The 17,064-nt window shown below is 42.9% G+C and overlaps 1 protein-coding gene across 1 annotated transcript in view; it reads left to right on the top strand.

The window, feature by feature from the left end:
- Window positions 1-14,001, top strand: part of SLC34A2 (solute carrier family 34 member 2) — a 34,367-nt gene extending 20,366 nt beyond the window's left edge. The window contains 8 exon segments of the mRNA XM_070948629.1: window positions 489-600; window positions 2,971-3,166; window positions 6,341-6,436; window positions 8,266-8,386; window positions 9,783-9,950; window positions 11,072-11,188; window positions 11,915-12,039; window positions 13,435-14,001. Coding sequence (XP_070804730.1) covers window positions 489-600; window positions 2,971-3,166; window positions 6,341-6,436; window positions 8,266-8,386; window positions 9,783-9,950; window positions 11,072-11,188; window positions 11,915-12,039; window positions 13,435-14,001 — 1,502 coding nt within the window.
- Window positions 14,002-17,064: the final 3,063 nt, after the last annotated feature.

Consider the following 17,064-nt stretch of genomic DNA (forward strand, 5'->3'; position numbering starts at 1 on the left):
GCTACTCAAACTTTCCGCTACCGGTTCACCAGAACCTGTCAGAATCTGCTGAATTTCACCCCTGCAAATACTGGAAGACTGCTATCATGTCAGCCCTGGTTCCTCTTTTTCTCTAAGCTGGCCATATCCAATCCCCGCAACCGTTCTTCATATGTTTTAGTCTCCAGGCCTTTGATCATCTTACTTGCTCTTCTTTGCACTTTTTCGAAAGTCTGAATATCTTTTTTGTAATGTGGTGACCAAAACTGGATGCAGCATTCCAGGTGTGGCCTTACTAAAGATTTATAAAGCATACTAATACTTCACGTGATTTTGATTCTGTGCCTCTGTTTATATCGCCTGTTTATATTTTGTATAAAGTTTGGTAGAAAGGAATTGGGAGAACTGGAATTCAGTACCTTCCATGCACTGAAGCAGTCATGTATGAGCCACTAGTTTTCATTCATTCTCACCTGTAATCATTATTATATCTATGTTTATTTTTGCAGTATTGAGTGTTAAGCATGCTATCCCGATCATAATGGGAGCCAATATTGGGACTTCGGTTACAAACACCATTGTGGCACTGATGCAGGCTGGTGACAGGAATGAATTCCGAAGGTATCACATTCTTATCTTAAGACATGCTAATAGCAATAAGGGTAATAGCCAAGAAAGACAACCCAAGAAAACCTATAAAATTAGTACCTATAAAATGTAAATGTTTATACCATCTGTTATAACAATCTCGAGGGACGCGGTGGCTCAGTGGCTAAAGACACTGAGCTTGTTGATCGAAAGGTCGGCAGTTCAGCGGTTCGAATCCCTAGTGCTGTGTAATGGAGTGAGCTCCCATTCCTTGTCCCAGCTTCTGCCCACCTAGCAGTTCGAAAGCACGTAAAAAATGCAAGTAGAAAAAGAGGGACCCCCTTTGGTGGGAAGGTAACAGCGTTCCGTGCGCCTTTGGTGTTGAGTCATGCCAGCCACATGACCATGGAGACATCTTCGGAGAGCGCTGGCTCGTCGGCTTTGAAATGGAGATGAGCACCGCCCCCTAGAGTCAGGAATGACTAGCACATACGTGCGAGGGGAACCTTTACCTTTACCTTTAATAACAATCCTGGTCAGTCCTCATCTTCCAACAGTTCGTTTAGCGACCATTCAAAAATCGCACTGAAAGAAGTGACTTTTGACTGTTTTTCACAATTAATTAATTAATTAATTAATTGTAAGTTGTCAAACAAAAATGAAAATAGGAATAATATAAAAATACAATGACAGGGATGATAGGCACGTTAGTGCGCTTATGCAGGCCCCTCTATGGACCACTTAAGTATGAAGTGAGGTCCACAGAAGCCAATTTGTGACTAAAACTATGAAAATTTGTAGCTGAGACAACCGGATCAGGTAGGGCATTCCAGACTTTGACAACTCTATTATGAAAAATCGTATTTTTTACAGTCAAATTTAGAACGAGTTGCATTAAAGCGGTTGTTCGCACACGGATTATTGCGATTAAAACAAAAAAAAATCATTTACAAGTAAAACATTACTACGTACAATTTTGTATGCAATACCTAAGTCTGAACGCAAGCGACGCAATTCCAAGTTATCCAAAATTGGAACCCGCTCGATTGTACTAATTAACAACCATTGCAGTATCCCCGTGGTCACGTGATCAAAATTCAGACTTTGGGCAAGTGACTCATATTTATGACGTTCGCCCTTGTCCAGGTCCCTTTTGCGACCTTCTCACAAGCAAAATCAATAAGGAAGCCAGATTCACTTAACAATCGTGTTGCTAACTTAAGAACTGCAGTGATTCACTTAACAACAGTGGCAAGAAAGGTGGTAAATTGGGACAAAACTCATTTAACAGCTATCTGTACATAGATGCAATAAAACTACTTCATAAAAAGCTAATTATATGTTGTGATCTAGGCTTACTGAGTCATTGCAATACCCAATTAGTCCCAAAAAACCTATTTTATTGTAACAGCTGAGAATTACATTCATTCCCAGCTGAGCCCCAATTAGTTGCAAAAAAAGTCCTTTGGAAGAAGTCCTTCGGGATAATCACCAACCTTTATCTCCCTTGACACTGCCAAAGGCCTTACTTGGCAAAGGCCCCCGGAGTTCAGAAACAAACAAGAGATGCTGACTGGAAACAGAGTTAGCAACGTTGCTTTCCTACAAAGAGCCCACGAGCCTTTGCTGCTCTTTTAAGCCTTGTGGGAGGGGCCAATCATCTCCTGGCCTTACTCCTGAGTTGTCCCTTTTGCTTTAGCTGCTCCTGCCTTCTGGCATCTCTGCACATGCATGCACTAGGAACAGGCTCCTCCTGTTCCTCTGCCTCTCTGCTGTCCGACTCTGGGGGCTCCGGAGTCTTTGCATCACTCTCAGATGACCCTGGCCCCATCTCTGCCTCCGACTCAGAGCCCTCGTCCGGGCCTTCTCCAGACTCCAGGACTGGCCCATGGCCCTCCCCAGCCTCCTCACTGTCCGATTCCACTGCCAGCTTTGCAGGCTGCTGTCAGACCACAACACTTCCTTCCGTATCTCCAATACAACCATTTAAAAAAGAAAAAATACTTCCACATCTCCCATTGGTGAACTGATGGTAATGTTGGCTTGCTTGCTTGGTCCATCAGACGGGGTCATTTCCATGGGGAATCAGGTCGAGCTTTTGCTCCATTCAGTCGCCTCAACTCCACCCTGAATAAAGGGATTAAAAGGTTCTAAAAAGAAAAGAAAAAATCAATTTGGCCAGAAGAGCAACAAACCTTATCAATTATCATCCTGTTTTCCCATTCCATTCTTATTCCAGAAAATCCACGAAGCAAAGAATATAGCAGGAATCCTCTACCTGGCTATGTTGTCAATCATACTTTTGAAGAAAAAGAATATATTATTTTTGTTGAACCTCTTTTATGTCATTGGTTGCCTTTCTGCTGAACTTCTTCTGATCGCTCTCTGTCTGTTTGTCTCCAGGGCCTTTGCGGGTGCCACTGTCCACGATTTCTTTAACTGGCTTTCCGTGTTTGTACTGTTGCCCATTGAAGTTATTTCTCAGTATCTCTTCCGCCTGACCAGCCTTATTGTGGACTCGTTTCAGCTGGAAAGCGGGGAAAATGCCCCTGAATTGCTAAAAGTCATCACCGATCCCTTCACAAAACTCATCATCCAGGTAAATTCTTCCCTTATTTATGTAATGTTTAGTAGGACCGGTTGCTCAGAACCCTCTTAGTCCTTCACTAATTCAATGCTAGGAATGAAAGAAAAAAGCACTCCATAATATCCATGGAGCTTCTCAGCCATCCTGGTCGTGGTGGTCCCAAAAGTGCTCAACTGGACTTTCTGGTTTTTCTTTGATGTTTCACTTTTCTTCTTCTTCTTCTTCTTCTTCTTCTTCTTCTTCTTCTTCTTCTTCTTCTTCTTCTTCTTCTTCTTCTTCTTCTTCTTCTTCTTCTTCTTCTTCTTCTTCTTCGTCTTCGTCTTCATCTTCTTCTTCTTCTTCTTCATCTCCTCCTCCTCCTCTTCCTTCCTTCTTCTTCTCCTTCTTCCTTCTTCCTTCTCCTTCTCCTTCTCCTTCTCTTCCTTCTTCCTTCTTCCTTCCTTCCTCCTCCTCCTCCTTTTTCTTCTTCTTCTTCCTCTCCTCCTTCTCCTCCTCCTCCTCCTTCCTCCTCCTCCTCCTCCTTCTTCTTCCTTCTTCCTTCGTCCTTCTCCTTCTCCTTCTCTTCCTTCTTCCTTCTTCCTTCCTTCCTCCTCCTCCTCCTTTTTCTTCTTCTTCCTCTCCTCCTTCTCCTCCTTCCTCCTCCTCCTCCTTCTTCTTCCTTCTTCCTTCTCCTTCTCCTTCTCTTCATTCTTCCTTCTTCCTCCTCCTCCTTCTTCTTCTTCCTCTTCTCTTCCTCCTCCTCCTCCTCCTTCCTCCTTCCTGTTTCTTCCTTCTTCTCAAGAAGCTTTATGATGAGAAGTGAAATGTCTTCAAAGAAAAAACAGTGTCAAGTTTCCAAAAGATGCCCTAATTAAAAGTCCACTTGCCTCTTGAAGACAGTTCTTTGCATATTCTTTGCAGCATGTTTCTCAACAATAAAAATTTAATTTTCATTGTTTTAATTTTCTGAAACATCAAACAAGATGTCCAACGAGACTTCGAAGATTCGACAAGTCTAAGAATCTAAAGAGATGTATATGGGTGAAGACTTATTTGGGATCCTGAGGTTGGAAAGACAGTTGTTTGAATGTTCTTTGCATCATGCTTCTCAACTATAAAACTCATAAAATTTATGGGGTGCTTGTCGCAAAGATGCTTTTTCAAGAGGCAGCTGGACCTCTTTTGTTTTTCCTTGAAGACATTTCGCTTCTCATTCAAGAAGCTTCTTCAGTTCTGATTGGATGGCGGGGAATGAACGGACTCCAAGTGGCCTCAACGACTCTCAGAGAGAGTACTAACAATCAGAGGACTGCAAGGAATATAAACCCTTCCGTTCTCCCCCCATTCAGTCAGAACTGAAGAAGCCTTTCTGGTGAGAAGCGAAAAGTCTTCAAGGAAAAACAAAGTAAGTCCAGTTGCCTCTTGAAAAAATTCCTTTGGGACAAGCACCCTGTGAATTTTATGGATTTTATTGTTGAGAAGCGTGCTGCAAAGAATATGCAAACAACTGTCTTTCCAACCTCAGGATCCCAAATAAGTCTTCACCCATATAAATCTCTTTAGATTCTTGATACCTAATTCTAAGATTCATAACTTGTTGCATCTTCAAAGCCTAATTGATGTTTCAGAAAATCAAAACCTTCTACTCTAGATAACTAATATCATTGCTGCACAGATATTTCAGACTTATTATCTTCTTTTTGGAGAAAAGAAAAATCTTCCTGGAATCATATTCTTCCTTCTCTTTTGAAAGGTTGGAAGAATTATGCGATTCTAATGCTGCTCCTCTTGATTTAATCCAAGGGTCAGCAACCTGTGGCCCTGGAGCTGCATGTGGCTCTTTTATCCCTCTGCTGTGGCTCCCTGTCCCTGTCGGCTCCACAATTGATAGGACTTTTGGTTAGGACAGGTAGAGGAAAAAGGATGCCACTCTAGGAGGAGATTCTATGGTGGGGGAACTGGACTTCTGGTCGGCAGAGGAAAAAGGATGCCACGCTAGGAGGAGACTCTATGGTGGGGGAACTGGACTTCCGGTTGGCTCCATAATTCAATGGGAGGTTTCCGGTTAGGACCTTTATGGCTCTTTGAGTGTTTAAGGTTGCCGACCCCTGATTTAATCTAACATTATTATCCTTGTTCTGTGCTGGCAATCCTGGGTTTTTTTTTTTTTTTTGTTTTTTTTTGTACAGCATACATTTCTTTTTTTAAAAAATTGGGTTTTAACAATTAAACAATTCTTATTCAACTCTTGTGCATAACTGTGACCATTTACATATCACCACACTAATGTTCTCCTATACTCTATATCATTTTACAGAATCTACTATCTGTTATTTCCTCTTTTTTTCTATCTTCAGTCCAATTATACCATTTCTCCCATATTATGTAAAAGTCCGAATCCATCAGTTCTTTCAGTTCCAATATCATTTTATCCATCTCGGCACAATCTAATATCTTCCTAATTATTAAATCTTCGGAGGGTATGTTTGAACTTCTCCAACATTGCACAAATGCCAATCTTGCCGCCGTTGTCATACGTAGAATAATACATGTTGTTGTTTTTTCATATTTCTTTTTCATTATTCCTAGAAGAAACAATTCTGGTGTATATTCTATCTGGAAGCCCGTTGTATGTATTTTTGTACAGGATACATTTCATTCTGTTCTGGGCATCCAGAGACGCCAAATTAATACCACAACACACAAAACAACAACAACACAAGAGCAGCTTCTTCTATTGAAATACCACAATGCGTGTTTCGTATCATTAGTCTATTTGAATCTTCCAAGCTTGTCCTGAAGATCAGAATAAACGGGAAACAAACAACAAAAACATTTCTTGGTCACGATAGAGCAGGGGTCCCCAATCCCCCAGGCCGTGGCCTCTTTGCAACTGGGCCACGCAAGCGGTGGGCCGGCGCACACACTCATGCGCGTGGGGTTCATCTTGCAGTCGAGTTGTGTGTTTATGCACATATGCGCTGGCCCACCAGCCTGCCACTACACTGCCCAGCCCGATCGTTGCCGAGATCCATTTTGCAAATAAGTTGTATTTTATTTTGAGGTCGTGTTAGCTTTTTCAAACCATGGGCTGGCTTTTTGGAAAAGGCAACGCAGGAGAAAATGAATCTGATGTAATGTGCGTTCTTCAATTGACCCAATAAATGGTATTTCCATTTTTTTTTTTTGCTTCCCTCTGATTAACAGCTCGATAAATCGGTCATCAGTGCAATCGCTACAGGTGATGAATCGGCAAAAAACAAAACGCTGGTGAAAGTTTGGTGCAAAACGAAAACGAGCTTGGTGAGTGTTGAGTTAAGGGGTCATTTGATGCAGATAAGAACCTGGCATATTGCTGAATTAGTCACTTTTCTCTTTCTCTCTGATAACTATTAATCAGTGAACGAAACCGTAACGGTGATAATGTGTGATAATGTTCTGGGTGTTCATTCCTCTAGAAAATCCAGCCTGGGATTGTGTCTATTGTTTTGGAAAGAGCATATAACTAGAGTTTATAATATAAATAAGTAAAGGGATGCAGGGTCTTAGTGGCTAAGACGCTGAGATTGTTGATCGAAAGGTCGGCAGTTCAGCGGTTCGAATCCCGAGTGAGCTCCCGTGACTTGTCCCAGCTTCTGCCAACCTAGCAGTTCGAAAGCAGGTAAAAAATGAAAGTAGAAAAATAGGGACCACCTTTGGTGAGAAGGGAACAGCGTTCCGTGCGCCTTTGGCGTTGAGTCATGCCGGCCGCATGACCACAGAGACATCTTCGGACAGCACTGGCTCTTCGGCTTTGAAACGGAGAGGAGTACCACCCCTTAGAGTCAGGAACAGCTAGCACATATGTGTGTGAGGGGAACCTTTACCTTTATATAAATAGAATATCATACAGGTAGTCCTTGATTTACAACAGTTCATTTAGTGACGGTTCAAAGTTACAACAGCACTGAAAAAAACATATGCCGATTTTTCACAGTTATGACCGTTGCAGCATTTCCCCATGGTCACGTGATCAAAATTCAGAGGCTTGCCAGCTGGTTCAGATTTATGACGGTCGCTGTGTTGACCATGGGGTCACGTGATCCCCTTTTGCAACCTTCTAACAAATGAAGTCCGTGAGGAAGACAGATTCGCTTAACAACCGGGTTACTAATTGCAGGGACTCACTTAACAACAGAGACAAGGCAGGCGGTAAAATGGGGCAAAAACTCACTTAACAAATGTCTCGCTTAACAGCAGAAATGTTGGGCTCGATTGCGGTTGTAAGTCGAGGACTACCTGTACTGACCTTTGATCTCCTAGAATCTGAATATACGCATAAATATATCCAGCCTGAAGAATGCTGAATATTATAAAAATTCAAAGAGTAGAGAAGCCAGGAGGAGGAGGAAGAGGAGGATTGTGGGGTCCTTGGTGCTCTCTGAGCTTGGTGGTTTTGCAGTATCCTTCCCCTGGAGTGGGGAGGGAATGGAGATTTTGCAATATCCTTCCCCTGGAATGGGGAGGGAATGGAAATTTGCAATATCCTTCTCCTGAAGAGGGGAGGGAATGGAAATTTTGCAATATCCTTCCCTTGGAGTGGGGTGGGAATGGAGATTTTGCAGTATCTTTCCCCTGGAGTAGGGAGGGAATGGAGATTTTGCAATATCCTTCCCTTGGAGTGGGGAGGGAATGGAGATTTTGCAGTATCCTTCCCTTGGAGTGGGGAGGGAATGGAGATTTTGCAGTATCCTTCCCCTGGAGTGGGAAGGGAATGGAGATTTTGCAGCATCCTTCCTGTGCCACACCCACCAAGCCACGTCCACCAAGCTATACCACTCCCACCAAGCCACGCCCACAGAACCGGTAGTAAAAAAAAATAGATTTCACCACTGGCAGGCGATTGAAGACTTGCAAAGGCCCTTTAAGCCTTGTGATTCTCTTATTCTTTGAATTAACATTTTACGGTGATGGGGTGAGGTTGGGAGGTAGAAAAATGGCCAGCATGGAAGAGTCCATAATTCCATAATTTCCACCGCTGAGGTGAATTCTTTTTGGCTGTCATGTTTGGTTTCGAATAATAATAAAAGAGCCTAAATCAGCATAACATGAATAGACTGAGTTTCATCGAACGATTTTATGTCAATGCCTAGGTTGAACGGAATATGACCGTCCCAGCATCTGAAAACTGCACGTCTCCAGATCTTTGCTGGACCGGTGGAAATATGACCTGGACCGTCAAAAACGTTTCGGATACACAGTATCTCGAAAAATGTAAGGAAAGGGGTGGCCTTATTTCTCTGAAGATATAAGATCAAGGGTGAAATGCTCCTGGTTCGGACCGGATAGCCCAATCCGGTAGCGATGGAGGCGGGTGGTTCGGAGAACCGGTACCAAAAATCCCTGCCTCCCTGCCCCATGCCCAGCTGAGCCGCACAATCATCAGAGGCTTTTTTTTTTTTACTTTTAAAAGCGTTTTTTCTACAACTTTTTCAGCTGAAAAAAATGCTTTTTAAAAAAAAGCCTCTGATGATCACGCGGCTCAGCTGGGATCGTCAAAGGCTTTTAAAAGCCTCTGATGATCCCAGCTGATTTTCATGATCGGTAGAGGCTTTTTTTCTTTTAAATGTCTCTGATGATCCAAGATGAGTTGCCTGATCATCAAAAGCCTCTGCCGATCAGGCAACTCAACTGGGATCGTCAGAACCTTTTGAAAGCATTTTTTTTAACGCCGAAGAGGTTGTAGAAAAAATGGTTTTAAAAGTTAAAAAAAAAATTGGCCACACCCACCCAGTCACATTACCCACCACCACCAAGCCACACCCACAGAACCGGTAGTAACAAATTTTAGATTTCACCACTGTATAAGATCCGTTGTCAAAACAAGGGATGACCAGATATGACGCTAGGAAAATGTCAGGTTGGAGAGAGGGCTTATATAATCCAAGACACTTCATTGCTGGAATTAAGAAGAAGGTGGCAGCCATCCTGTTAGAAGGTCAACCAGATCACTCGTGGCTTTGGATGGTGGCCAAAGGACCTCCTGAAGTAGGAGCAGATCCTAAACATCCACCATTTGTAACCACAAGCAGCAGGTTCCTTTTAGGAGATATAAATTGGGCCAGAAATACCACTATGAAAGATCTCCTGTTTAAGGCAACTAATGACCTAATGCCCTAATGACCGGCTGGGTGGGCGTGGCCAGGGTGAGCGTGATCAGAGTGGTGTGACAGGTGGCACTCGGCCTCCTGCACCCCCCGGGAGCAAAAATGTGCCATGGGGTGGGACGTCCTGTCCCCGTGCCCTGTTTTGGGCCTAGGAGGCCTCCCTGAAGCCTCCTCGGAGTGAAAACGGGCCCCCGTGCCCTGTTTTTGGACTAGGAGGCCTCCCTGAAGCCTCCTGGGAGCAAAAACGGGGCACGTGGGGACTCCTGGAAGGGACGGGGAGGGGAGGGGCCAGCCAGCAATTTAACTACCGATTCACTTGAACCGGCCTGAACCGGCTGAATGCCATCACTGTGCAATTCCATACACTGTTCTCCAAAATAGAGAAAGAGAACAGGAATTGCAGCTGTTCTCTCCTTGTCTGACGATGTTATGTGGTCACATTTCAGCCCCAATGGGACATAAGTTGCTTAGCATTTGTTGACTTGTCTCTTCTCGTTCCACAGGCAAGCACATTTTTGTAGGATCTCAGCTCCAGGATCTGGCCATTGGTCTCATCCTGCTCGCATTCTCTTTACTGGTCCTTTGCACTTGCTTGGTATTAATCGTTAAACTGCTGAACTCGGTCCTGAAAGGACAAGTCGCAAATGTCATCAAGAAAACACTCAATACTGGTAAGTATTTCTTCTGGGGTTTTTATTTGTTTTTCTTTTTCTTTTCGGCATCTAATTTTTTTTCCCATTAATTTTGTTTTCAACAAAAAGAGAGGAAAAAAAAGCAAGGGAATATAAAGAAAGGAAGGGAGAAAAAGAATAAGCCAGGGAGAAAAGCAAAAAAAGTGCCAGAAATGAAACAAAGGTTGAACCAAAATTGTAAAAAAACAAAAAGTGCAAAAATAGTTTTAAAAAAGATAATTAAAAAGTGGCTTCTTCCTAGCAGTTATTAGGTCAAATGTATTTTTTTGGAATAGAGTAGAGTAGAATAGAATGAAGTTCATAATAGAGTAGAGTAGAATGAAGTTCATAATAGCATAGAGTAGAGTAGAGTAGAGTAGAGTAGAGTAGAGTAGAGTAGAGTAGAGTAGAGTAGAGTAGAGTAGAGAGTGAAGTTCAGAATAGAATAGAATAGAATGGAATGGAATGGAATGGAATGGAATGGAGTAGAGTAGAGTAGAGTAGAGTAGAGTAGAGTAGAGTAGAGTAGAGTAGAGTAGAGTAGAGTAGAGTAGAGTAGAGTAGAGTAGAGTAGAGAATGAAGTTCAGAGTAGAATGGAATAGAATAGAATAGAATAGAATAGAATAGAATAGAATAGAATAGAATAGAATAGAATAGAATATTGGAAGGATAGAATAGAGTTGAGTTGAGTTGAGCTGAGTAGAGTAGAGTAGAGTAGAGTAGAGTAGAGTAGAGTAGAGTAGAGTAGAGTAGAGTAGAGTAGAGTAAAATGAAGTTCAGAATAGAATGGAATGGAATGGAATGGAATGGGATGGGATGGGATGGGATGGGATGGGATGGGATGGGATGGGATAGGATAGGATAGGATAGGATAGGATAGGATAGGATAGGATAGGATAGGATAGGATAGGATAGAATAGGATAGAATATCGGAAGGATAGAATAGAGTTGAGTTGAGTTGAGTTGAGCTGAGTAGAGTAGAGTAGGGTAGAGTAGAGTAGAGTAGAGTAGAGTAGACCTTCCAACTCTTGTTATTCTGTTATAAATATTGAAGACAATGGATTAGGTAGAACAGAACCTGCTGCATAAATCTAGCATCTTTTATTTCTCTGTTTTCCAGATTTTCCGTTTCCGTTTTCTTGGGTAACTGGTTATCTGGCTATGCTGGTAGGAGCCGGGATGACCTTCATTGTTCAAAGCAGCTCAGTCTTCACCTCTGCTATCACTCCTCTTGTTGGTAAGAGCTTCATGAAATGTTTGTAGCATAAAGGGCTTTTTGTTATTATGTTTTGTGTGTGCATTTACACAAAGTAGAATCTCTCTTATCTTTCATTTGCTGGGTTGATTTGCAATGGGATAGCTTCTATATTTTATACAATCGTCCTTGACTTTCAGCGCTTCATTTAGTGACCGTTCGAAGCTACAGCAGCACTGAAAAAAAGGGACGTATGACCATTATTCACACTTATGACCATTGCAGCATTTCCAAGGTCACATGATCTACATTTGGGTGCTTGACCGCTGACTCATATTTATGACGGTTGCAGTGTCTCGTAGTCCCCTTTTGTGGCCTTCTGACAAGTGAAGTCAATGGAGGAACCGGATTCACTTAATAACCGGGTTACTACCTTAACAAGTGCACTAAGGCTGAGTCAACCTTGAACTGAGTTTGCCTGCAATACTGCACTCTAACCACTGTGCCAACACAGCTCCTCTCTATCACCGATTTGTTTCGACTGTTAGTAGTTCAGATTCTTTTAGAGCGCTTAAGCTTGCAAATAAACCTTTATATTTATTTGAACTGCCTGGATTTCCCCACATTTGACAGCAAGCATCCTACTCTGATTTAGAATTGTGGATTCTGGGAAAGCCACTCGCTCAATGGATGAAAGGTTTTGAACTCTAGGGCATTATCTAAAATTACAATCAAACAATGCAATTCCTCCCGTTTTCTTCCCCTCAGGAATTGGGGTTATAAGCATAGAACGGGCCTACCCACTAACCTTGGGATCGAATATTGGGACAACCACAACAGCTATTCTAGCTGCAATGGCCAGTCCTGGGAACCGACTGAAATATTCCTTACAGGTGAGCACTTTTTGATATTCGAAAGCCTCTTCTGTTGAAAGAACATATAATTCAACTACCGTGTTTCCCCGAAAATAAGACCCTGTCTTATATTTTTTTCAACCCCGAAATACGCGCTTGGCCTTATTTTCAGGGAGGTCTTATTATTTTGGGGCGCGTGGAGCACCACCTTTAGAGCGCTCCATGGCATCGGACCGGGGTATTTACGAGACCGCCTTCTGCTACCAATACCCTCTCACCGACCAGTACGCTCCCATAGAGAGGGGCTTCTCAGGGTGCCGTCGGCCAAACAGTGTCGACTGGCGGCCCCCAGGGGGAGAGCCTTCTCTGTGGGGGCACCTACCATCTGGAACGAGCTCCCCCCAGAGATACGGAGGATCCTGGATCTGCGCACGTTTCGTCGTGCTCTCAAAACTTTTTTATTTCAGCAGGCTGGCCTGGCCTAACTCTCCTCTTTTAAATTTTTTAAATCGTTTGATTTGTTTTATAAATTGGGTGTTTTAATCTGTGTTTCGGCCAAAATATTTAATAATTTTAAGGGACTTTTAATGTTTGTATTATCTGTATTTTATCTCGGCTGTTCACTGCCCTGAGTCCACCGGGAGTAGGGCAGTATAGAAATTTGATAAATAAATAAATAAAATAAATAAGATGGGGCTCCTCTTGCCGTCTTACCTGATTTCCAGCTCTGTGTTTAAATATATTTGGGGAGGGCTTATTTTAGCGCATGTGCTCAAAAGCCCGATTGGCTTATTAACAGGGGGTGTCTTATTTTCGGGGAAACAGGGTACAATTACAATTCCTATCTCTCAAGTTTTTACTTTGTCTTCAGCCATGACCATTTGCTTTAAGGTCTAAAAAGGCCATCCTTAGTTTGTTCCTTCAAACCAAAGAGTTTAAACTGCTGATTCAGGAAAGAAGCAGAAACTCTTGGTGTTTCTACTTTAGCTACCAACTCAAAAACGCAGCTTGTAGTAAGTGGGAGTAAGCGGATTAGGATTGGAAGAAACACCCGTTTCCAGCCTCCAGAGGGCCTCCGGAGCCTGGGGAGGCCGTTTTTGCCCTCCCGAAGGCTCAAGAAAAGCCTCCAGAGCCCAGGGAAGGGAACCACTCCCACCATGGTGCAGGAGGCTGACTAGGCCATGCCCACCCAGCAACAGAGCAGAGAACCCTTGCTAAAAATTTTGAAGCCCACCCCTGAATATTATTATGACTATATATTGCCCTGGCTCCATACAATCTTCCCTCCCAGTTTCCCACAGTAGTAAATGTGGCAGGCCTGAAGAGCCAACGAAAAAAATGGTGTCCAAGCATGACAAAATGCATGGTATGTACATGCGATGCGCTGTCTTGATATTCTTCTGACGTCTCCTTTGAACTCTGTTTTCTTTCCAGATCGCTTTGTGCCATTTCTTTTTCAATATCTCGGGGATCATCCTTTGGTACCCATTTCCTTTTATGCGTATCCCCATTCGTTTGTCCAAAGCTCTGGGGAACATCACCGCCAAGTACCGATGGTTCGCCATTTTCTACCTCCTCTCCTGCTTCTTCTTGATCCCTTTGGCCGTGTTCGGCCTTTCGGTGGCCGGTTGGCCCTACCTGGTGGCCGTGGCTGTCCCCATCTTCATGGCCTTGATCTTGGTGCTCACCGTCCACTTCCTGCAGAAGAAGAAGCCACATTTGCTCCCGGAGAAGCTCCGAAGTTGGGATTTCCTTCCTCGATGGATGCATTCTTTGCGGCCCTGGGACGAAGTCATAACCGCCGCAGGCGTTGCCTGTGGCAGATATTGTTGCTGCTGCTGCAAACGTTGTCGAAACAAGGAGGCCACCCCGAGCGAAGAAGCCAAGCACACGAAAACGATGGAAGTTCACGAGAACCCCGTATCGCTGGCCGATGAAGAGAACTGTCTTTCCAAAGGAACGAAAGCAGAGAAAGCGGACTTGAGCACCACAGCATTGTAGCAGAGGGGGAAGTTGAGAATGGAGCTCCAAGGATGGAACGCTTGAGGGGCCTGTCTAGAGGGGAAAAACGGGGAACGTGGGCCAGTGACTTGCACTCAGTGAGAAGATTGAACCAGGGATGGGTAACAACCGTTGTCAGGAACCCTTAAATTGTGTCTAAATCTCAAGACGTGCATTCAAATCATCCGTAAGGTCAAGGCCTTACCTCACATCTGCTCAAGTGAAGTCCTGTACTTGTCTCCAGACTAAGGAAGGCCTCTGGACAAGTACTCCACTTGGTTTTTTTTTAGAGATCTATGGGCCAACAGTCCTTCTGCCCATCACTGCTAAGACTCTCTCATTTGCAGTCCTGTAGAAGTCCAATCTACTCCACGTTCTTCAGCATCGGTAGACCCACAAGTAGGACATCTGGCCATGGGCTATATCATATAATATATCACTAGCTGGATCAGGTTTTCAGCGAGAGCTTTAAAACTGTATTCCCTCAATCCGATGTTTTGGAGAGTCCAGGCCTATGCCATTGTAACATAATGTAATATAGTGTGTACCAGGCAGATCTGTTCAACCAAACGAATCTTCTAAAAACCTTCAAAAAGTGCCGGTTAAGGTGTGTGTTAAAGAAATTATCTCTCCATATATTTTAGTACTGTAGGTTCTGTGGTTTGTGCAATGTATGACTTTTCTAAAGCACTTGTCTTTTTTGGACCTAAATTGTTTGAAGGCTGAATTGAGAGAACAATTGTTGAAGAATTGAGCTGCTGTATCTCCGTAGGATATGTAGGGACACCATTTTTGATTTGTAGACACAAGATAGCGAGGAAGAAAAAGGTAAGGGGGGGTGTCATTCGCAAGGTTTTCTCCTCCTGACAAGATTAAATTATGTAAATAATGTGTTTTTTTTAAAAGAAGTGAATTGCCCTAAAAATATAACCTTGTGTTCCAGAAGTATTAACTCATGGAACGTCCCAAAGCTGGGTGAGAGGAAGCTTACTGCTCTTACACACAACCTTTTTACCTCTGTTGTCGGGTGTGAGGGGGTCTGAATATGTTCACCGCTCTGTAAATGGATCTAGGACAACTTGTCCTGGCCAACTTGCCCTGGTCAACTTGCCATGGCCAACTTGCCATGGCCAACTTGCCATGGGACAAGAGTTACACGAATATCAAAGAAATGGTAGAATGGAGTCATTACAGAAAAGACATCTAAGGAAGGACAAAATGAAATGCGAACGACAAAAATTAAATTATTTTAAATGATTAAATTGAACTTTTCAAATCGTCCCGTGGCGAGAACTGTGGCGAATTGGCCACGGTGCGTGGGCCACGGTGCGTTGTCCGATTCCACTCTAAACAATAGTTTGTTGACATGTAGCATTATACCAACCAGCCTTCAGATCAAAGAGAGCCATTTGTAGATAAGGTTCGCGCCCCATATTTGGAGAAGCTCTTTTCACTAAGAGGCTCTTCGGATATTCGGAACGAATTCATACAGAAGAAGTTGCGATTCGTAACTTTGGGTGGCATGTGGAAATAACTCCCCACCGTTTTCGTTTCATGCCACTGAGAAGCCATTTCAGTCAACCAGGATGAAACCTTGGATCCTGAGATTATTGTACGCTCATGCTGCTGGAAAAGAAAATTAGCATTTTGCTTCAAGGTCACGTATTATGTCACCAAGATCAAAAAGAGAACAAATCCATATCTTGAGACGTGCTATGCTCTATTACAGCTTAATGTCCCTTGCATCCAGTTATTATCGTTCTGTTTATTGCCTCGTGGGCTGATTTTCCAACAGCTGATAATGTATCCATCATTTTCCTCATGATGCCATTTATTGCAAAACTATCTACATTTCTTGGAATGTGCTACTATTAAGAATTTTATCTAGATGTAGATAGAAAATTCATTTACTTGGCGATCCAGGCAAAATGCATATACTTGTATCTCTTTTGTCAGAGTCATTGAGACTTGAAAGGGGTTGTCTTAGGTAGCAATGCAGGCTGGAAGTCTATATCATGACCTTAATATTTGCAAGAAAAATGCAAGGCAAATTCAGCTTTTTTTTAAAAAAAAAAAAAACTCTGATAAGTTACAGTGGAGAAACTTCCATTTATTGCTACTGATATCAGTGAAATTTAAAAGTGCTTAAATGTGCATTTCTTGGAAAGTGGAGGAAGTGATCCTGCACCCCAATTTCATGCAGATTTACTCAGAAGTAAATTCCCTGTGATTCACTGGAAATAACTTTGAATTGAAAAGCAGTTTGGGTGTGTATTTGTACTGGAAAGAGGCCACTTTCTTACAAATGCTTGGACCTGCCAGGGATCGAAGTGAATTTAAGAAAGCTGAAGATTTAACCAACTTAGAAAGGATAGAAACTATTGGTAGATATTTGGGTGGTTTGTTCTCCGGACTTGTTGTTTTGCTTCCGAACGTTTTATCTCCGGACGAGGTGACCTCCTCAATGGGACTTTGGTTGAAGCATCTCGGTTCTTCTCCGCTTTTATTGATCTCATGTAGTCGGTGGTTCGTGTGACGAGCTGATCACGCCGTGTGAAGGTTACCAGGTGAGATCAATAAAAGCGGAGAAGAACTGAAACAAGACACTTCAATGAAACATTTGGCAATCTGGAGAACAAACTGTCACCATTCCATCAACGTTATGCAGAAATGGATTCATTTTGATGCAATATCATAGGCATGAAGTTTCTACGGTATTAATAATAATCGGCACCTGGCGGAAACAGCCTGACACAACCAAAATAAAGCACTTATAAAACCAGAGGTGTAGGGCGAGGGGAGGAAGAGTCTGAAGAATCAAAATGGCGGCTGCTACAACTTTGCAATCAAGTCCCACCTGTTTTTGATGGGAACTTTTACTCTATCTTTCTTATGATAATGTTGCTTGTTTGGGGAGCAAAATAATTTCTTCACGCTCAATCATTAATATTAGCAGTGGGGGGGGGGTTTCGTTTATATTTGTTAAACAGAATACTGACACTCAATTCCGTAGACTTTCGGTCTTCTGAAAAACTTCTCAGAAGAATAGAAAAATGCCTTTGT

The sequence above is a fragment of the Pituophis catenifer genome, unplaced genomic scaffold, assembly GCF_029215685.1.
Source record: "Pituophis catenifer annectens isolate HBS135680 unplaced genomic scaffold, rPitCat1.0.hap2 SCAF_8, whole genome shotgun sequence".
Taxonomy (NCBI): domain Eukaryota; kingdom Metazoa; phylum Chordata; class Lepidosauria; order Squamata; family Colubridae; genus Pituophis; species Pituophis catenifer.